At 48.0% G+C, this 22,047-nt stretch overlaps 1 protein-coding gene across 1 annotated transcript; it reads right to left on the bottom strand.

The window, feature by feature from the left end:
• USP28 (ubiquitin specific peptidase 28) lies at positions 1 to 21,778 on the bottom strand. The gene is made up of 24 exons (XM_036397440.2): positions 21,718 to 21,778; positions 18,411 to 18,488; positions 18,013 to 18,145; positions 17,405 to 17,516; positions 17,074 to 17,236; positions 16,054 to 16,140; positions 15,480 to 15,617; positions 14,990 to 15,063; positions 14,428 to 14,504; positions 14,163 to 14,311; positions 12,014 to 12,141; positions 11,746 to 11,841; positions 11,202 to 11,381; positions 10,289 to 10,503; positions 9,979 to 10,049; positions 9,437 to 9,665; positions 7,844 to 8,047; positions 7,197 to 7,336; positions 4,814 to 4,992; positions 4,642 to 4,720; positions 4,239 to 4,318; positions 3,133 to 3,256; positions 2,443 to 2,641; positions 1 to 1,111 (listed from the first exon to the last, which is right to left on the bottom strand). The coding sequence occupies exons 1-24, from the start codon at positions 21,757 to 21,759 to the stop codon at positions 936 to 938; spliced, it is 3,153 nt and encodes a 1,050-aa protein (XP_036253333.1). The 5' UTR covers positions 21,760 to 21,778; the 3' UTR covers positions 1 to 935.
• Positions 21,779 to 22,047: the final 269 nt, after the last annotated feature.

Here is a 22,047-nt window from a genome sequence, read left to right as displayed (position 1 = left end):
TTTTTCATTCTAACATAGAACAAATGCTTTTATTGCACTGTTAGAAAACTCTGCATAGTTCCAAAAAACAGGATCCCCCTCCACTGACTCAGAACTTCTGGCTTACAACTGCTGCAGCTCAAATGCAAGCACAGGGCGACCGTAAAAGGAAATGCCAACAGGGCACTTTGTTAACAAAGTCAACACAAACACCCACCACCAACACAAGGGGCTGATCTGAGCCCTTAAGTTGCCGTTGACAGTAATCCAGCCCTGACCCACCACCCGAGGGGAGAAGGAAGTTTGCTTTCCAGCCACAAGGGGAATATCCTTTGGGGTGATGTGACTGCCCTGAGCCAGTCAGCTCCTGCCAGGCACAAACCCACAGCCCCGTCCTGGCTCTCACTGCCAGGATTTGCTGTGTTTCTTCAAGAAAGGCTCCTGCGTGGTTTCTGGTGCCAGTTAGAATACAAAAGGCAAAAGCCTGCTTGACTTGACCACAACACAGAGCTGCATGCATGACTGCCCACGCTGCAGAGCACGAGCCACTGCTCCTTGCTGCCTCCTCCTCACTCAGCCCGGGCTCCTGTGAGCAGGAGTCTGGCTGGAATGGAACATGCAGCCTCTGGCAGTGGCCGTTCAGGGAGCTGTGGAGGTGCCCGAGAGCCCAGCCCCAATGTGCAGTGCTGAGCAGAGTTGGGCTCCCGTGGGCCCAGGGGCTGCAGCTAGAGGGCTGCCAGGACAGAAGAGCCTCTGGAGCCCGGCTGGGCCCCACGGTGCTGCCAGGGCCTGCGCCTTGCACTGTAGCAGTGGTCCAGGTCCTTTGTGTTACTGCCTTCCGTTCTGCCTCACAAGTGCAATACTGCTTTTTATCCGCTCGTATTTACAAAGAACACAGCTTGGAATCCCAAGGGCCCCTCTGCTCCCGCTGCAGCCCTGGCGTGCCCTGCCCAGGGTTACTGCACGGCCACGGCCGAGGCGCCGTGGATGGACTCCATGACGGCCGCAAAGCGGCTGCACAGGTCGTAGGGGGAGTTGGGCCGGATCTTCGGGGGCTCCTTCAGCACAATGACCTCGGTGGAGCCGTCCAGGAGCCGGGGCAGCAGCTCACCCAGCTTCATCTGCAGCTTTGCTGTCAAGGGGAAAGGAGGACACAGTCAGTGGCGGCAATGGCAGAGGGCTCCAGGCCCCAAGTTAAGGAGCTGTGGTGCCTTTTGCAGGCTCCTCTCCCTGCACTGAGAGCTGCCCAGCCCATCACCAGGGACGAGCAGTGGCTGCTGAGGCAGAGGAGGCCCCGCACCAGGCAGCCCTGCCTGCCTCCCAGGGCTCCATGAGGGAGGCTCCACTGCCACCTGGCTGCTTGAGCACAGGGCCACGTCCCACTGAGACACAGAGCTTTCCCTGGAAAGGTGCTCCTGTCCCGGCTGTCAGGTGAAGAATCACTGTGCGCTTCAGGGTGACACTCAAATATTGACTGTGCAATTGAGGGGAATGGAGCCTCCACATCCTGTACACCCCCAGACAGGCCAGTTCAGCCCGTGCTGAGCTGGTACCGTCCATGCCCAGGGCAGGTCTGAGGCCCCTGGAGTGCACAATACACCACAGCCACTACGGGGGGAAGAGGAGCAGGCAACCCTTGAGCCAGCCCACGTAACCTGGGAGGGGTGAGCACTCAGCTTCTGGTTCTTTAAAACCTTCTGTGTAACCAAAGGCTGTCACATCCAGTCCAGCAACTGAGATAAATTTATCCAATATTAATTTTTACAACCGCATTTTGAGAATAAACCTCTGTGGTTTTGCATAGTTTTCTTTCATCAAGTTTACCCCTTGTTAGTGATAAAAACTCTGCAGGGACTCCCCAGACCTTCATGAACATGTCAAGGCAAGTCAGGACCAATTTGTCTGAAGAGAAACAACCTGAGGGGAGTCACAGAGGCTAACTCCAGAAGAAAGCACAGAACAAGAACAGCTGCCCAGAACCAACATTCAGCTCTACAATGACAAACTCCTCTGCAGAAGGCAGAGATGCCTCAAATCTGCTTCCCCATTCCCTCTTCCATAACCTTGGCCTCTGATAACACCTGCTCCTCCTTCCTGAAGAAGAGCATGCCACGCCACTAAGCATGTCAGCATTCACCTGCCATTCCTGGGTACCTCCAGTCAGGGAGAAACCCTAACAGAAGACCCAAGCCCCTCAGGGGAGCTCTAAGCCATTCTTGGGACATCAACTGTCCCATTTTAGGGATGAGGGACACTTCTGCAGCTTGTTTTAGTGCAAAAGATTAACTTCTTCTGTAACAGGACTTAATGGGCAATTCAAATGCCCAATTTCTCCTCCCACAATTAGAAGGGCCTTGATGGGCTGCAGTGCAGACACCAAGAATTTAATTTTAGATGGTCCTTTAATTCTTTCCCAGTTCAGATCCCATACTGCCCTGCCCATGAACAGCAGCCATGTCCTACCGTCCATGTCTTCTCGTCCCAAATAGGAGCACCAGCGGTTCCTCATGACCTCGATGGCATCCAGGTCCTCTTTGGAGATCTCAAAGTTGTTCATTAGATGCATGCAGGGGATGATCAGCTCATTCAGGATGCTCACACCCTCTGACACGTGAGCTTCTTCACAGCTGACAAAAAGAGAAGCTGCCACCTCGTTCAGCTTCTGGGGGTGGAAGGAGAATTGGGGACAGACTTGTAAAGAACAAGCATGGACCATGGATCACCATCCAGGGAAGGCCCAGCTTGGGCCCTGCACTGGCAGTCATGCAGACAGTAAGGACTAACAGCACCAGGATCTGGTGGAACAGCCACTTTCCGTCATGGAAAACACCAAACTTGAAAACATATATATTCATACACATACGTGCAATTTGCTGGATCTGTATACAGAGAGCATACAGCTTATTTACAATTCTGGTTTGAAGAAGGCAAGAAGCAGATCTGCCTTTGCCTAGACTCCCTGAAACCTATGTGGCATGTTTTTAATTGAATCATGATTATTATTAGCTTTCCATATTGCTGCTGGCACTCAGCAAGGGGCAGAATCACATTAATAGACATAACAGAAACAGTTGCACTGGTCTCGGCTGCCGTGGCGCCTGGCTGCCCCCTCCCCTCCTCTCCAAAGTGAGAGCTGAGCTCCTCGATACACACCAGGAGACACTTCCTCCGGTACAAGGCGATCAGCGACTCGCTCACGCCGCGGTTGGTTCCCTTCAGCAGCAGCTTGGTGTTGCTTTGGTAGGCGTAGACCAGGTAGGTGAGTGACTCTTGGTACCTGCAAGAAGAGGGTCAGCTCTGCAGGCTTTGGGCTCTGCCAGGGCCGTGACTACAGCCATTCCCTTGGCTCAGCTCAGGAAACCTTTCCTGCTGGGCCTGGCTGGGAGCATCAGGCTCAATGGGAAAAGCTGTACTTCCTTGCCAAAGCACAAAAGAACAGATGCCCTATGTCAAGCCATCCCTGCTCCTTTTTGCCCAGAATGCCAAACAAGTGTCTGGGCAGAGCCCCTTAAAACCAAGCTCATGTGCAATGTGTTTGTTCTGTGTTTGTTTTCTGTACTGCTCCAGGAACTGCACTATGAGAGGACACCCCAAGAAGGGCAGAAGGCTGTGTCCAACCTCACACATTTGAAGCTTCAGGTGAGAAAACAGAACTGCTGACAGGGATTAGGTCAATTTGGGGTAATTCTAAGATGCCCTTATCATGGCTCATGTCAGTTTGCCCACCTGAATTTGGTGGCTTGTCACTGTGAACCACCTCGGAATTCAGTTCTGTTTCCATCCAGGAATAATTTCTGAAAGCCTGCACCATTTAAGGAAAATACAGGTTCTAGAATGGTAAGGAGGAAACCAAGGCCCTTTGAGGGCTCACAACTAAGTGTTTATACAAAGTGTAACATCCATCTCAAGACAGTTCCCTTTTAATACAGGAGTCCAAAGTGAAAAATCCCAAAGTGATGGCAATCATTCCTGCAAATCCATCTCTGGAAAACAGAATATAAAGCTCTACTTCCCAAAGGGAAATCTTAGGGGAAACTCTCAGAACTGTCAGGCAGGCAGCCAGCCAGCAGCTCAGCTCATATTTTTTAAACTGTTAACCAAGCTCGATTGTGGATTCAAGAAGACCTATTAGCAGGTCAAAAAATCTCCCACTGGCCTCAAACACAGGCCATTGTGGCTCAGAAAGAAAAATTTTTGTCACAGTGGCCTTTACTTTTAGCTACAACTTATCTTGTCCAAACACAATTAGAGGAACTTACTTTCTATTCTGGTAGAGTTCCAGCCCCGTCAGCAGGTAAATGGACACCTTGCGAAAAAGGCTGTAGTCTTCGTGCCACCTCTGTGAGGAGAGGAGGAAACAGAGCATCAGCCTCATCTGGAACACACATGCATAGTCTGGGGTCCCCAGTTCTACCCTTTTAAGTGTTTAAATGTCTCTCATGAGTAACACACACTAATTTAGCCAACTGCAGACACTCCTCCAAGCTCAGATTTCCGTTGTATTCCTTCTCCCTAAGCAGCCTCCTGCAGACACCCACTGCCAAGAGGCATGCAGTGGCCACTGTGCTGGCCACACAGCCCCATGCCGCGCTCCCCGTTTCCCAGTTTGGACAGAGCCAGCTAGGACAGCATGAAGGATCAGACAGATCTCTGGTCCCTTACCTTGTACTCCTCCATGTCAACATCGTCAGGACCGATTTCGCTCAGCTTTGCCCGTGCCACCTTCATGATGCTGATGGACCTGCTCCATGTGAGTAGAAAGGACAAAAATCACAACAGTGGCCTTGGCCACATCCAGGTGGGAAAAGCCTTCCCTGGAATCCTGAGCACTCACCGTTCATCGTAGCTGAGGTTTTTGTCTGCAAACTGCTCGAGGAGGGTCCGTTCCACCACCTGCTGCGGGGCATTGTTCTGCAGGAAGTAGATGAGCACGTGCTGCAGGCGGGCGTCGTTCTGGGGGGTTGGGGTCTCTTTGGAAAGCAGGTACAGCCGGGAGTACTCCTCATGGAATGCCTGCCAATGGAACACAGGTACTGACAGATCCACCTGTCTGCTGAATGCCACAGCAGCCAACAGGAGCTCAAACCGGCCCTGTTCAGAAGGACTCCTGTGGTGACACCGAGCCTCCTCTGCTGGTGATATCCCAGGGCTCAAAGGAAGCCCACCAACACCTCAGCTCTAAACCAATGGCCCCCACAGCCAGGCACACCCCACGTGTGAAGTGTGAGCTTCCAGAAGTTCCAGGGTGTGTAAATGCCTTTGAGAGAGGGTACAGCTGCCTTAGACCAATTTGGCAACCCTCTGACAAGTGCTTAGGCTGCCAAAATCGACTGGGACACACTTCTACCTGCTGAGGTGCAAGAATATCTTGTGATTTATATTCCCATAGATTACCAGCATGGATGATTCTGTCCATGTGGTATTTTTAGTTAAATTCACCTGCCTGTAAAATCTAACACCAGCTTCAGCATTCACCAGTGGTTATGTTTTCAAACCTCTGTTCGCACAGACATTTATTGAGGACATCTTTGACAGCAGAGGTCACAAGTAAGCAAGTATGTTCAGAACCAAAAAAACAAATTTTACAGTACTAAAAGAATAAGAAGAAAAAAGTAAAGTTTCTGTTTGTCTTGGCAGAAGGGTGTTCTCTTGCAAGCTCTAAAAATTGTTTTGAACCCATGGATACCTCATCACTGTAAGACAGCAGGAACTGAAATGCAGGGCAAAGGCCATTAACTAGAAGAAAAAGTGCACAAATCGTTCCCTTTACATTCCTGAGCTGTCAATATGGCACATACTCTCTATTCTGGGAAAACAGATATCCATACTATTTGATTTAGCAAACAAATCAATACCTTAACAAGCCCTGCTTCAGACCCATCACGATCAAAGGTCTGGCGGGCTTTTGCAATAGCCAGGATGACACCTTGCATGGCTGGACTCAGCATCACCTACCACGAAAGCAGGAGAACAGACACAAACAGGAACAAGGAAAACAGTAACAGACAGGGAAAGAAGAGACAGCATAGTGAAGAATGGAAGAAACTTTCAAAAGGTAAGATTTAAAAGAAATTGTATGAGTACAGGTGTGATAACTGGGGCTGTGAGTTACTTGCATGCTACTGACTCTATCCATCACATGCACTTTACATGCTGGGCTTTTTTTTAGGCATTTAAAGATCTCAAGGCTGGTCACTCCAAACCCTTGAATTTTTAAATTCAACAAGTGAGAAGGTAAAGCAGGCTGGCCATGTCCCCACCATGTCCCACTCAATCTTCCTAAGACATGTAAAATAAATGCAGAACGTCCTCGAGCCAACATCACTCCAGAACATCTCAAACCTACTCAAGGAGTGACAGCCCCAGTGTTTGTGTGAAATCCAACTCATGCACGTGAGAGAACTTCAAAACACTGCTTGAGCATGTGTGAAAGTGGTTAAAGTCAGATCCCAAAAAAATCAGTGGGCAGGGTATGTAAATTATGCGCTTGGGTTTGAGGTCTTTGACTGAAGCCAGCAAAGAGACTTGTAAAGAAATTAACACAGGTAGGATCGATTTTGATACAGTTGTGCCAGAAAGAGGAATTATGACCAACATGCAGACTGACAAATTGAGTGCTCTTATGGAGCTCCTTTTCTGATGACATTTAAAAATGGAATTATGGAACGATGTGGTCCCTCTTCCCTTCCACAGTAGGAAAACTAACTTTGTACAGGGTGTTGCTCCTATGACAGACACTATGACACCCACCCTTAAGGCAGCTCAAAGCCAGCTAACTACAAAGCTACAGGCTAATGAGCAGCAGTAATTAATTAATTAATCTCTGCAATGGGATCTGTACCTCCTCATTATATCCATCTGCATCGGATCTAACGGGAATCTTCCCCACACTGGGGATTTCCACTTCAGAGACCTGTGAGCTAGTTTGGGCAGCAGCCTCTGCTTCCTGAGTGTCCCGGGGCTGCTCTGCCTGAACTGTGGGGGATGTTTCTTCTGGATGGGCCTTCAGTGGCTCTACCTCCTTGTGCTGTGGCCAAGAAGAAAAAGAAGAGAGAGAGTAAGAAAATCCAAAGCAAAATACAGGAAAGCCAAAGGGGACCGAGCTAAACGTGGCACAGCTACAGAACTTCAGAGAAATGGGAAAAGCAAAGGTCTATCAAGAAGAATAATCTGGAGATAAGAAGGGGGAGGTTCTTGGGCCAAGGCTGAGCTCCTACCTCGCACAGAGCTGCCTCGACGCCGTTCTTCTCGTAGGCTTCAGCAGTGTTGGCAATGGCCTTGGCAGTCTGCTCCTTGGCAATCCTGGCATGCTCCGAGGACAGGGAGTGCACGCTCGGCTCGCACACTGATGATTGCTCTGTCAGGACAGATGTGTGGTACTAGTCAGCAAGAGCTGCAAGGCTTTTTTCTCTCATGTTCTAAAATGTTTTGCAGCTTGTCCATGCAGTTTTACACAGCTGCTGCGTCCTGCCCAAGGTGAAGGCACTTGAGGCGAGTGTGTGCGTACCCCGCTCCAGTGGGAATGGCACACGGCATCAGGGGTTCCCACTCCGGAGAACAGCATTTGTCCACTCCATATTTGTGAAAAAAAGAAAAAGCTGGAAATGAACTGATATTAGCCCATGATGATTAAGTGAATGGGAAACAGCATTTCTGGGGACAGGCTTGGAAGGATGCACATGCAAAACCAGCAGAACAGCCTTTTGTACTGTCAGGGCAAAGCCTCCAGTAGCTGCCTTTGCTGCTTCTTTCACACCTGCTCCTGCATTCTGACACATTTGTGCAAGGCTTCAACACAGTGGTACTGGTGACCAGCTGGCTGTTCCTGGTTCCGACATGGTTTGCAAATTCAGAGCAAGATTACCTGGTCCTGACTCAGAGGAGAGGTCCTGCAATTCAGAAGTAGGGGAAGGCTCCATCTGAGGAATCTTGCAAGATTGCTCCTCGTCCCACTCCTCTGCCTCCTGCTCCAGGCGCCAGTTGTCCTCCTGGATGTAGTGTCTCAGTTCTGGGGACAAAGCTTCCACTTCCTTCTGGAGCTGTCTAGCCTCTGGGCCCTCATCCTCATCTGCAGGAAATGCAAGACTGGCATAAGGAAACACACTGTGGCAGGGCACCACCCTTAGGGACTAAGCACACACACAGCACCATGGGCAGCCACAGGAAACTGGCTGAGGGGTAAAAGGGGAAAGAAGCCAAATTTTCTACTGGCTCTGTAATTTAAGGTGATCCAGAAGCAAAGGTGCAAAAATAAAGACAAATCTACAGAGTTATCTAAAACAAACCCCTGTTTTGTTCTACTACTGGACATGATTTACACAGAGCAATTCCAGAACCAGCATCTGCTGATGCAGGTCAGACACATCCTGGTCCAAGGGCTCCAGGTGCACTGGGAACAGCACTGAACTGCCAACAGCACTGAACTGCCAACTGGAAAGTTCACAGCTGTTGATGACACACCTTCATCTCTCTACAGCAGGTAAAGGTAAGGGCTGCATGGGTTCTATAGCACGAGTATCATGCTGATATTTCTTACTGCTTTTTAGATCTACTTCAGTATTCACTTTTAAAACAGCACAAAACCCAAGCAGCATAAGCTTCAGACAGGTCCTAAAATTTATCAAAAGCAAATGGCAACTTTCTACAGCAGATATTTTTATGCACCCTTTGCAAAATGCTTTAAAAAACAACAAAAAATTGCATTAAATAGGAGAAAAAAAGGGTTTATTTCAGAACTGTCATAAGAAAACAAAGAACAACCTCCAGATCCTCATCAGCCACATTTAGCAATGAACAGAATGTCAGCTCTCCATTGTTTCTTTCCATTTATTACATCAAAATGAGCCACGCGTGAAATTATTGTGTCCTTGTACAGCTGTTTGCCATGTCTAGAGCCACGTGCATAGCAGTGTCTCTACAAAGCACTGGCACTGCAAACACACTAAGTCTGAGCCACTCAGGTACCAATAGCTCTTGGGGAAAGGCTGCACAAAAAAGAGCCCATTTAGATTCAGTGTAATCATCAAAGACCAAGAAAACGAGTCAGGAAGTGTGATAAAAATGGGAGGGATAAAGTAGGAGGTATTTTACATGCCCCGAGGAAACAAATGCTGCCATATAAACACTACAAAAAGTCAAAATGAAGAACACCAGCACTAGATGCACGTTAAATGTGGCAAAAGGGCAGTGTTAGTCTGTACACACAATTCATGCATGAGGTGCTGCTTCCAATCTCACCTGGATGCTTCTCCTGGCAGTTTTCAGCCCTATCAGAGATTTAGAAATGAGTCGAGCATGAAGCAGATTATTGAATCCTATCTGAGGTGAAGTTTTGTGCTCTGTCAAAAGACAGCTGTGCTGGAGAAGCTGAGGAACATAATGATCATGCAGGCCAGAGACACAGCACACACACACACACACACACACACGTCATTAACCAGCAGTTGTGGCCGTGTACCTGCACCAACAGGGGACACCTGGCCACTGATGTACATCAGGCAGTAGGCACTGGCATTCCTCAAGCCTCCAAAGGACTCTCGCTCCAGCTCTTCCCATGACGACTCTGTCACCGAGATGTCATTGTACTTGAGCCATCTTTTACGGGGCTGGTCATATATGAAGGCCCAGTAGTGCCCTGCATTTGCTTGTCCCTCATGGACCAGGACTGCATGCAAACGATAGGGAACCTGCAAAGTGACAAGGACATCATTCAGGGGTGCAGCTAGGGACTGATTCTGCCTGACCTCTCTACACCAACAGTGGGAATGTTTGTAGGTGTAGCATGGCACAAGAGTCGAGCAATTTGATAAATTTCTTACTATGTGAAAACTAACTTTTAAGGAAAGAAGAAACAAGATTTTCCTAAGTAAATCTTTCTCTGCTTTATCACTGGAAATTTAAAAATACAGTGAAGGGGGCAATTTAAACCAACGTGTACTAACAAAAATGAGGATCAGCAATCCTAGGTTAATATTGACATACTGAAGCTGCATTTCCTACCTGCTGGAGGAGAGGGTCACAGTACATCTGTTCAATGGACAGGTTTATTCTGGCAATAGACTCCTTCAGATCTGCCAAGAACATCAACCATGAGAGAAATGCATAAAAATTAATGACTACTCATCAGCTATGCTAGCTCCTTTGACTTCAAAGAATTTGAGGCCATGCAGAGAATATCAGATAGACTCAACACCAGATCTCAAACAGGGACAAAATTATTTGTAGTTCAGGCTGTATCCAGCAAAGCTACAGGGGAGAAACCAGGTGGGCATTGAGGAGGAAAATCCCTACAAGTGCATTTGGCGCCAACCTCGCACGTCCTGCTCGATCTCGTTTCTCCATCGCTGCAGACACATCTGAACCAGGTTCAGCTCTTCCTTGGAGACCACGTGAGGTGCTGGACGTTCAGACAGCTCTGCAGGTGAAACAGGAGGCTGGAGATCCATACTGGAGCTCTGCTGTGGTGAAGCATTGGCCACAAATAAAGCTTCATCTTCAGTCCTAGTATCAGTCCTTTCTTGTACGCTGTGGAGCAAAAGCCAAGAGTAGTGGGCAGGTTTTTTAATCTTTCTCTAGTTTTCTTTTTTTGGAAAAGAATACAAAATAAACCAAACAAAAATAACTCCAGAGCTGGAGCAGGATTTCCTTTCCAGAGCAGTATAAAATGTAGAGAGAACAAGTACACTGAAATGTGCTTCTGCCTTCACAGTCCAAACTAAAATATAGGAAGAATACTAAGGAAAACTCTTAGGGAACTCTCTAAGCACAGATCCACAATGAGCAATGCTAAAAATTCCTTCCATTGCTACTAAGAAAATGTGTGTGTTTACTCAGCTTAATTTAGAGTGTTAAACCAACCATGCTGGCCTGGGTTATAATAATCCAATATTGCTGTAATTTACTGGTCAATGAAGCAAAAAAATGAGTAGCCTAACCAAAAAGAGAACATAATTTAGTTGTTAACTGCTGCTTAGGCAAGGAATACAGGGATGCTTTTGGACAAGGAGGAAGAACAGACCAAGATGCAGTGTTTTATTTACACCAACAGAACCAAGTGACCAGCAAGCAGTGGCCCACTACTTGCACAAGCATTTGCACACTACAGTATTGTGTTCACCACTGCCCAGATAAATAAATAACCCACTTTTGGAACGCCACCCAGGACCATTTAGTTGGGAGGGGAAGTGTCCTCCTGTGCATCCTTTTTATTTCTGTTTACTGACCTGTTTGGCTGTGAAAGCACGTCCAAAACATTAGGCTTGGCCTGGGAGTGCAGGGGTGTTGTTTGAGAGCTCTGAGCAGAGGAAATAGCCCCAGCTGGCTTTGTAGCAATGAACTCGAGCACATACTGCAGCATGTCAGGCAGTGGAAAGCGGGCTGGGCCAGAGCCATATTCCATGTACCTAGGGAAAAATGCAAGGTGTTGTATGAATGAAGGAATGAGAGGGGTTTAAACCTCATGGGACAAGAGAATAACAACTTTTTCTGTAATGGGCTACTGGGCTTCCTCACCTCCATTGCCAGTGCAGATGACAGTGTCAACTCTGCTCTTTAAAGAATTTATTCCTATAACAGTATCAGTAAATTAGAAACAATTGAAGAGACAGGTTTGTTTTTGAAAATACACTTCTTTCTCCCACATGTTTCAGAACAAGCACATTGCTGTTTCTGCTTCCCCTACAAGCTCCTCTGCTATTGGAAAGCTCATTTAAAATGAAGCATTTGCACTCTTCCAGAGGGCAAAAATAAAACCAGCTGACTACTCACCTTTCCAGTTTCTGCTGCAGAGTCACCATTTTCTCCTTCAATCTCTTCATTTCCTCCCTTTTCATCTGAATAAGATCTTTATTGCAGTAGAGGTACCTAAACAGAAATACAGAGCCCCGTTTGCCAGGTGAGATTTGTTTACTTCTAACATCCACAATCTTCTGTAAATATTTTAGAATCTTTCCTTGCTCACCCAAACAACCTTTTTAATTTCTTTATTTATAACAAAGCAATAGCTTTAAACATACTGTACAACAGGACAACTCACCTGTCCATATATATAGTCTGGGGAAACTCTAGCTTGGTGTGAATTTTCTCTGGCTGTCCTAGTGACTGATTGAACTCAAATCGGGAGAGTTCAAAGGTCAGAACTGGTGGAAGTTTTGTAAACCAGCGCTGTAACAAAAGCAGAAATGCCCCCAGAGGGAAATGTTTTAAGATGACTGCTAATGGCACATTTTAGACTGATCCTATATGATTTCAGACTGATTTAAAAGTCTCTGTCTTTAAGCACAGAATTAGGTTTTGTTTGCAGAGTGACTAGTCAGAAAGCCAAATTTTACAAGTTAGTAATTTATGCTTCCATTTTATATTTTTACTGTGAAAAAGCCTCATAATTGCTCTCAAGATTACTTGTCATTGCCTGATGCATCCAGCTTGATGGATTATTAAGTCCAGCACTGAATTTTACAAATTAGTTGAGGCTACACACAATCTGCACATCATCTAGGAGCCCCCAAGAGAGTTCTTTTCATTGGAAGATCACATGCAGTGATGAACAAACCAGGAGTCCTCCTGCAGCACCAGAATCCTTATTCTCTCTCAGTCTACTTGCAAACTACTTGATTTAGGGGATTCAGAGAAGACCCCCAATTACTTTCTGTAGCTTCATACACTATTTCAATGAGTTATGCTGAAAGAAAAATTCTCAATTGAATTTACACTTCCTCTTGCTCTTCCTGGATTCACAACAACTTCCAGTATCCACTGCCAGAAACTTCCTTTACCTATTTTAGCTTGGCACCATCCACTTCATGCTCCCCTCTGGATTCAGGATGAGCACACTAAGCTCCTTGTCCTTTGTGGAATTCATGTCAGATGTGCTGAAGCAACAGAACTCCCCCAACACCAGAGCCTTCTAAGCAGCAGCCCATAACCACAAAGGAGGAATGATTTATGCTCCCATAGCCTGGGAAAAGTTTCTGTTAATTCCACTGCTGCTTTGACTTTCAGCACACTTGCCTAGGTGCTCAAGAGACAAAATCACCTTATTCCCTATGTCCCCTGTCATGCCACCCTTTACCCACCACATCCTAGGAAGTGAAACTAAGATGCACAATTTTCCCAGTAAGGCTTCTCAGAAATCAAGGCAGAGCCTTTTCCTCTTATCTGTGCAGACAGAAGAATTAAAACAGCTCCATGATGGGTCAAATTTCCCTTAATTTTGGGAAAGAATTTTGAGGAACTAAAAAAGCTTGGATTGAAATGAACCTGCCTGATGAGCTCCAATGTGCCTTTATCTCCAGTGCCAGCCAACACCAGCTACATCCACATCCCCTGTAAATGCACCTGAACTGCTTCAGGCAGAAACCAGGGAAAACTCAGGACAAACCCTTGAGTCCAGTCAGAACAGGGCTCCCCTGCTCAATACTTTGTTTCTCCTTTGCTAGTTTAACACAGCAACACAATTTTCAAACATTCTCATAGAACTGAAATACTCTTCCCTGCCCTGCCTACACCAGATACCTTTGCAATGTTGTTTCCCAGCCTCTCTCCAAGCTAACTTTTGCTGCACTTACACACAGAGGATGCTGAATGCAATGGTGCTTCTTCACCTTGCTGCAACTAAGTTTTTTATGATTGGTTTGTGATTAGTGAGATTAAAAAAAAAAAAAAAGAAAAGAAAAGAAATGAAATCATCACAGTCAGAAAATAAGAGTGAAACCAAGAAGAAAAATCCAAAACCGTACACAATATAATAGGGAGAAAGAGACAAATTCCAAATGGCATACCATGGAGTTAAGCACTGTACTTTTACCCTCCGAAAATATGGAGGCAGTAGGTCTCCCCCTACTCAGGTACAGGTAGGCTTCAACAGAAAGAGAGAGACTTGATCACACTCAACTCAGAGGCAGACATTGACCTTTGCAATTTAAAATAAACTCTCTGAACTGGTTACACAGGACATCACATCTTTATAAATCAGCAAAGACAGTGTCTAACCACACTTAGTGTCTGAACACCTAACACTAACAGACATTTACATGAGATTCCAGGTATCCAGAAAATGTTTTTTATTCATTTCTTAGAGAACACTCACAGTTGCCATTTAAAGTTATCAGAGTAACCCTGCACTGTGTGTGCTGCACTTTTCTGCAGCAGGCAACCAAAAGCCCAACAAAAAAGGTCAAACTTACCTCCTGTCCATACTTCACTGACTGAGATGCTGTTGCCTCATCCATCTCTCCCTCCACCATGGCTCCTTCCAAGCACTCATTCAAGTTCCGGTAACCATTTACCTGAAGGGGATACTGACCAAAGGTCTCAATCTTGGAAAAACTGTTGCCTGATGATGGAAACCATACAGAAACCATGAGCTAACTCAAGAGAACAAAACATTCTGGTTAACTCCAAAACACTCAAAGGAGTTAAAAAGTTGAGTCTATCAAAGCCTTAACTCACCCTCATGGACACCCTCAGTCAGGAAAGTCCCATAGAAGAGCTGCACCATTGGGTTTTCGGATTTGTCCCCAAGGCTCCTGTTTCAGAGAGCAAAAGCACACTTTCATTTGCAGCTGGAGGCTGCAAAAGAACCCCAAGTCATAATCTAAGCCTCTGCTTGGGGGCCTACAGCAAAAGTACATTTTTCTATCCAAGCACTAAATAAAGAGGAAGCTTCTCATTAATTTTCATGTTCCAAAGCACATGATAAAACTTACACTGGCAAGCGTGGAAAAAAAAATGGTTAAAGAAAAGCTTCTGAAAGGAAGTTTCAAACTACCAGAGCTTTTCTGTTCACCAGGGCTGCTGAGCTCCCTCAAAAGCTCATTTACACTGCAGGCCATATTGGCACTGAGTGAAGTCTCACACTCACCAACAGGAGATGCAGATACAACATTTCAAGCTTAGTAAGCCTCATCCACAGGAAGCAAAGAACACTCATTTGCTCAAAATTTTCACATAAAGTCCTCCAACTTATTAAAAGCCTCCTTAGGTCAAACTCCTGAGACCACACAGCACTCACGTGACATTCACAGTGAGCTGGAATGCGTCCTCCAGCCAGTCCAGTAGTTTGTGTGTAAATTCACTCACATCTTGCTGGAAGAGAGACGAGAGTGGAGAGTCAATCGTGACACCCACCAGAAGGTGTTCCCCCAGTCTGCTGAGCACAACCTGACTGGCACTGCTGCCCCCACTCAGCTGAGCTAAGTGAGACTCAAGTGCTGTGCTGATTTAGACTGATAATGAACTCTGCTTATCTGAACACTAGATCAGAGGAAATTACCGTGATCGCTCCCTGACTACGCAGATGGCGCTGGGTAGTGCCATGCTACGCTGGCTGGGTAATTAGCACGCACGTACATCCTACTCTAATGACACAGGGACAGCTGCTTGTCGGCTGACAAACATGGGAAAAGGCCTCTGAAAGTACCAGCAGGATGAGGCAAAATGGGGTTGCCGTGGCTATGACTGCTGGTTTGAAGAGAGCAAAAGGCTTTTCAATGTGGTTTTACCTGTGGTTGTTCAGCTGATCTAAACACGTCCCTCAAGAGATCCAGTGCTGCAGAAGGGTCTACAAACTTACGCCATGTCCCCAGCATTAATGCAAACAGACACTGAAGTTCTTGCATGAATGCAATATTTCTTTTTCCCTGCATTGCAAAAAGAAGAAAAGTCAAAGCCTTCCTGCAGCTCTTAAAAGCATCATCTTAAAACAGAGTGCTACTGAATGCCACAGGCACATATCGTAAAAGGTACCCAACCAGCTGCACACTGGCTCAAATACCACTTCTTCTACTATGCCTGCAAACCAACGAGTCATCTGGAACTGCCAAAGAAGTTTTATAGGAAAAAACATCTCCCCACACAGCAGTTAAAGGCTCTAGAGGACAGAGATACAAGAAGCAGCCCTTTTCTTTCCTATCCTGATTCTGTCTTTGAGAATTTCCTAAATTTATCTTAAACGTAGCCAGATGATTTTAAAGCCACAGGTCTCAGATGGCCCCAAATTAAATCTGGTTAGAGAAAGAGCAGAATGCTACACCACAAAAGAGGGAAACTTGACAGTGTTACTGAATCAAAACTTACAGTGTGACTATGACAACTTTCAAGCACATTCTGTGGGAGGGAGTACCCAAGGACCAGCCTCCGGAAATCTGGCAACTGAAACAGAGACTGAAAGGAGAGGAAAGGTAAAGCTTGGTCAGCACCTGCAAGGACTGGACTCACTGCAATCTGATGCTCTGTTTTCACTCTGACTTGACAGGTTTCTTTTGTAACTTCACATTCCCAGTGGTCCTGTGTTACTGAACGCACGTTTACGGTGTGAGCAGCCCCTTGCTGGACCAGCACAGAATCAGAATTATGGAATTAACTAGGCTGGAACAGACCTTTGAGATCATCAGCATGTTTGTACCCACCCAAGGGTGAAATCTCATCCTGCCATTTCTAGGATAGAGATAAACCTTTTAGGAAAGTCATTCTATTTTGCACAGGCAGGCTCAGAAAAGCATCCAAGAACAAGCCATGGTGAGAAGAACCCATTTGCAGCTTTCTTACTTCCTCTCAGAGCTGAAGACAAATGATTAACATCTCTCTGCTGATGTGAAATGGTTAGGAGAGACAAATCTGCTCAGTTCCACTTACAATTGTCTCTTCTTCAGATCATTACTAATAATATATGCTGCCTAGTTGTTTATTTGTCCAAGCATCTATGCCAGTGTATTCCATTAACTGAAATATGATACACCATGTGTTATCGAGCCAACAATAACTGCAGTAAAATTAAATTACCAGTTCACTTTGCCAGGCAAGCTTCTATCATTTCAGAAGGCACTTGGCCATCGCTGCACAACTCCCTGCATACAGACACACAGATTCTCTGTATCTGTAGCTATTTTCAAGTAAAGCCTATTCAACTGCTCTTTGGCTCTTTCTGTACAGGCACATCACATAAACACAGAAGTTTGTGTTTGAGCAGGGTCACGTTCACTCATCTGCATACGATGACTCCCTCACAGAACTGCTGCATGTTTACTTCTAACTGAGAAACATTCTGACTCCAAGACCATAGCGAGTTTGATATTAGAGAACTTTTTTGCTGATTACCTGTATAACAGCACTAAACCAACAGGTATTTCCTATATTTTTCATTCCAACAGGCCAGTCACCCGCTCTTCTCCAGTCACTCTGCTTGGGGTTCTCTCCCCAGACTTCACAGCGTTTCCTTTTGGAGCGGTTTTTGTTTTCAGCAGAATGGGCCTCCTGTGGTCTGTCACAAGAGATAAACACTGTGCTGTAAAAGCTACAGCAATCAAACTCCCCTCCAGCCAGTAGGTGTCCACCTGGCAGGTGATCCATGGTAGCTCTACAGTTAGCAGTCTCAGAACCCACTGATATCTGGGAAAGCCAAAGTGGGGGGTTTTACAGCTCCACTGACCTTTCAGCTGCATCCCTTTCTGCAGCTGGGGCTTTGGGTGATTCCAGTGGTCTGACAGTGTTGGCTGTGCGGAGGTTGTCTTGGTTGTGAGTAGCAGGTGCAGCACCAACATCTAGAAGTAGAGGCAGCATTCTGATCAGTTTTCCACCAGCAGCAGCAAACATTCTCTTTAAGAGGAAACTCTAGAAAACATCATACTTCACAAACATGGCTCTTCAACCAATACAAACAAAATTTTCTAGCTCAGGTTTTAAACAGAAATCCCTGTTCAGATCATGCCAGGCAGCCTAGGAGCCACTGAGCTGGATGAGGAGAACAGGGCAAAGCATGCAGCTGTGCACCACCCAGATTTCCTTACAGCTAAATTCAGAGCTTAAGGAAACAGTTCAGAGCTCTTGAAATAGAGAGATAGGATCATCAGCTTTTAAACTGTTATGTGTCACCTCCAAACATGATTAAAACACTACTAAGTGATCAGTACTGGCAAAATATGCACCAGAACAGAAGCTGGAGGGATGTGTTGCTGGCAGAAGCAGGAGGATGGATATTTCCCCTCTGAGCTCACACAAACACATGAAGCTGTAGGGGTAAGCAGAGGTGAAGCTTACCCTGTGGGAGCTGTTTGCCCACCACACTCCCTTCCCAGGCTGATGGCTCTGCAGCAGCTGGGTTCTGCACTGGCTCTGGAGCAGGGTCCTCTGTCAGGAAGGTGACTGCTTCCATGAGATCTCCATCAGCAGCCTAGGAGAATGAGAGGGGAAAGCAAAGCACCAGTGAGGAGAAGAACAGCAAAGGATTTGCCCTTTGCCTCTCATGCACCCAGGCTGATCCTATATCACTCTCACAAGCCACACATGGACCATTCTAACAAGGACCAGACCATCATCAGCTGACAAACACACCAGCAAACACCTGTGTGCTGTGTTGGGTGGGAGCCTGAACTTGCCTGACTTTTTGGACAAAATCAGAGCTCTCTTTCCCCAAAACTATGGCAATGTGCACCAACCTTTAGAGCAGCAAGCAGGAATGCTGAATCCTGAATTCCTGTGATCTCTTTCATCTGATTTAAGAGCACCTGGCAATCCTATGTGCAAGAAATAAAGAAAGCTTATGTGAAAAGGTGACCAGGATGGACATCAAGCTATTTCTGCAAGGCTTGCTGAGGGCCCAGCAGAGCACTGCTTCTTTCCTTCCTTTCTGCTGACACACTGACACTCAAGCCCAGTCACACTTGCTTGATGCAAACAGCAACATCTTGAGCATCGCACTCAGGTTTTTTCCCTGCTAAATTCACAGACTAACATTCAACCCCCGGTATCCTCAGGAGAATGCAGGCAGGCCTGGGAGGCCAGGCCACCCTCGCTGTGGGATGTGCAGCACCCGTGGTGGGAAGGGGCTCCCCACCCCCGAGGCAGTGGCATGTGCAGCAGGACATATAAGGCGGCCGCTTGCTCACAGGGCACGGTCAGGAGCTATTTTCAGTGTGGTGGCACATGCCATTTGTGCGTGTCACTTCTTACTGACAATAAGGTGTCAGAGCAAGGGCCCAGGAGCCTGCTATTGCTCCTCCTTCCCACTCCACACAGACCACTGGAGGTTTGGTGAGACACTCGCTGCTCAAGGCCCCATGCTATGGTTGGTTCAGCCACTTAAAACAAATGATTACAGAAACTCTCTTTACCAGACTTATAAAATCCTTGCAGCCTAGGCTTACCACAGGGTGGTCACTGCACATGGCAAGCACAAATAACCTCAGTCAATGACTGCTAGGAGAGGAACCTCTCCACAAGGAGCCTCCCAGCACTGGGAGTCCCACCACCCCTGTTCATAGCTGCAGTTCAGCTGATGCTGCTGCCAACGGCTCACTCTGGGTGACAACTGAGATGCAGCTCCATAACGCTGGCATTGCATGTGGTATGGGAAAAACATTACAGCAGGAACAACTGCTAGGTCTGGGTCGTGTATCTTGATTTACAGAGGCTGTAGAGGATCCTGCAGTCAGCACAGCCTGATCAATCCCAGTTCCTTAAGATCACACTTTTAATTAATCTTAACCAGCAAAGCTGTAGGCAAATGAGCTCAAGTTTCTACTTACTTTCACTATTGAGAAAAAAAAATTAAGATGCTTCCAGGCCACTGGAGCACAAGTTCCACCCAGTGAGTAATGAGTCAACTACTATTTGAGCCCCCCACCCATACTAGTCATGTGTGTGGATGATACTCCACACACAAAGACAGCACACACCTGTGTCAGCTATTCAAACAAAAAACTCCTATTTTGGTGGCAATTCTCTGTCCCATTTAAAACACTACTTTTGCTCAACCTTTACAAGAAAGAGCACATATGTGTGCAACCCCCCTCAACTTGTCCCACATGCTCTTTTTATCCTGAGAAAAGCCAAGACACCCTGGAACACCTCAGAAGCCCCAGGAGGAGCTGCCTGATGAGAAGCCAAGGCTGAGAGGCTCGGGGCAGGCATACTCCCACAAAGGCAAACCACTTAAATCATGTTGCTAATTTTGCTGCCTTAGCGCGTGCCGTGCATGTCGGCTGACCCCACCTTGCGCCGCAGGGCGGATTTTTCCAGCGGAGAAAAAACCCCACAAACACCCTTGCTAATACACTGCATTATAATAACGAAACCCGAGGCAGGACAGGGCATGATTTTCTGGGGTTTTTCTGCTCCAGCACACAGAGAACTCACAAAGGCTGCTGTAAGCATAAAAGCCAATTAGTGATCCTCTGCTCTAAGTTACCATTTAATATTTCAATGATTTGCGCGTCCTTTTATTCAGCCTTTGAGGAAAGGTTTGTGCTAACAGCAGAGAGCTTATCCTGTACCACTTTTGAGAGGGTTATGGCTGCCTGGCATGGCAGCCCACAGAAGCCACCAGGAACCACTCTTTGTGCAACCAATTAGTTCAGATTTTGGGGATTGTGCGTGGTTTTGTTGCCATAACTAGTCTGGTTATTGCCTTCTGAGGTTACACGCCATGGGGCTACAAAACAAGCTCTGTAGCTGGTAATTAACACCAGTGTGCTGCCACTGCTAACGCACCCTGCACTTGCAAACCCAAACTAACCAAAGGCCTACCTGCTGGAAAAATAACAACCCAAACCCAAATCCTATTAGTATTAAATTACAGCAACAAGAGATGAGTACAAAACCAAGAGGCTGAGAGGAAGGAGGATACTAGAGATAAAATTACAAGGTCAGCCAGGAATGATGGAATAGAAAGGTTTTGCTATTTTCCTGCTCTGAGGTGACTCATCGCCCTCAGAAGTTTGTTTTGAAGAGAAACTGTGAACAGGGAAAGGAGCAAATGCAGTGCAAGAGTTCAAGGGGGTTCCAGAAATAACCACACACAAGGAGGAGGAAGGCTGGAGCACAGAAAAGGCACCCAGAGCCTTGGCCTTCAGCCTCTGCTCCTAAGCCACACTTTTATCGTGGGGGAGAATGGATATGGAGAGAGCTGGAAACCCACAGGCGGCAGCAGGAACAAAGCCCACGTTCCCGGCCAAGGCTTTCACAAACCAATATCCGTCACAACAAGAAGCAGCAGGCAGCAACCTCGGGCTGCATTAACGTGTGCAAGATGCACACAGAGGGCACGGTCTGGTCCCTGTCCCCACCAGACCGGGGCACGGCTGCTGCACTAATGCCACTTCTAACGCACAACCAAAGGGCTGATACCCTCACCCCATCCCACCCTGTAACTCTGACCTCTCTGAAACGCATCTCGCGGGTCCTAAGAGCACCGAGATGCTACAGGACAGTGCAGAGCCCCGTGTCAATTCGGGACGGTCTGGGCTTCAGTCCCCTGAGCACTGACACAGCCTCGCGTCCGGGTCCCTTCAGAGCCGATTTACGCAGAGCCCTGAAGTTTGGGAGCAACAGTTTTCGCTGACTTGCCCCGGGAGGTGCTGCCCGGCGGCGGGGAGGGCACACGCGTTTCTGCTCCCCGCAGAGCGGCGGGTGTCTGAGCGCCCGCCCGAGCCCTTTCCCGTGGTACCGGCGCATCGCGCGGCGCCGCGCGGAGCCCGTTATTCCCAACGAAACCCGACGGGGCGGGCTCCGGGAGCGCGCAGAGCGGGGAAGCGCTGCGGGCCGGCCCCGAGCGGCCGCGGGCCGCGGGCTCGGGGCGCAGCGGGGCCGCCGCGCTGCGAGGCTCGGTCCGGCGGCAGCCCCGGCCCCGCGCGGGGGGCGCCGCCCGCCGCCCTCCTCGCCCGGCCGCGGGCTCGCCCCGCCGCTCCCCCGCCCCAGCAGCCCCGGCGCCCCCGCCCGCCCCGCGGGCTCGCGCCGCCGTCTCACCTCGCCTCCGCCGCCGCCCCGGGCCCGCAGCTCGGCCGTCATGGGGCCGCCGGCAGCGGCGCCGTCCCGCACAGCGCACGCGCGGCCGCTCCGGTTCCGGCCGCGCCGCCCGCCGGGGCCGCGGCCGCTCGTGCCCGTCCGTGTGCCCGTCCGTGTGCCGCCCGTGTGCCGGTCTGTCCGTCCGTGTGTCCGCCCGTGTGCCCGTCCGTGCCCGTCCGTGCCCGTCTGTCCGTCCGTGTGCCCGTCCGTGTGCCCGCCCGTGCCCGTCTGTCCGTCCGTGTGCCCGTCCGTGTGCCCGCCCGTGTGTCCGCCCGTGTGCCCGTCCGTGCC

Source organism: Molothrus ater, chromosome 22 (genome assembly GCF_012460135.2).
Source record: "Molothrus ater isolate BHLD 08-10-18 breed brown headed cowbird chromosome 22, BPBGC_Mater_1.1, whole genome shotgun sequence".
Taxonomy (NCBI): Eukaryota; Metazoa; Chordata; class Aves; order Passeriformes; family Icteridae; genus Molothrus; species Molothrus ater.
The sequence above is the reverse complement of the archived record's forward strand: the minus strand, read 5'-3'. Positions and strand labels throughout refer to the sequence as shown.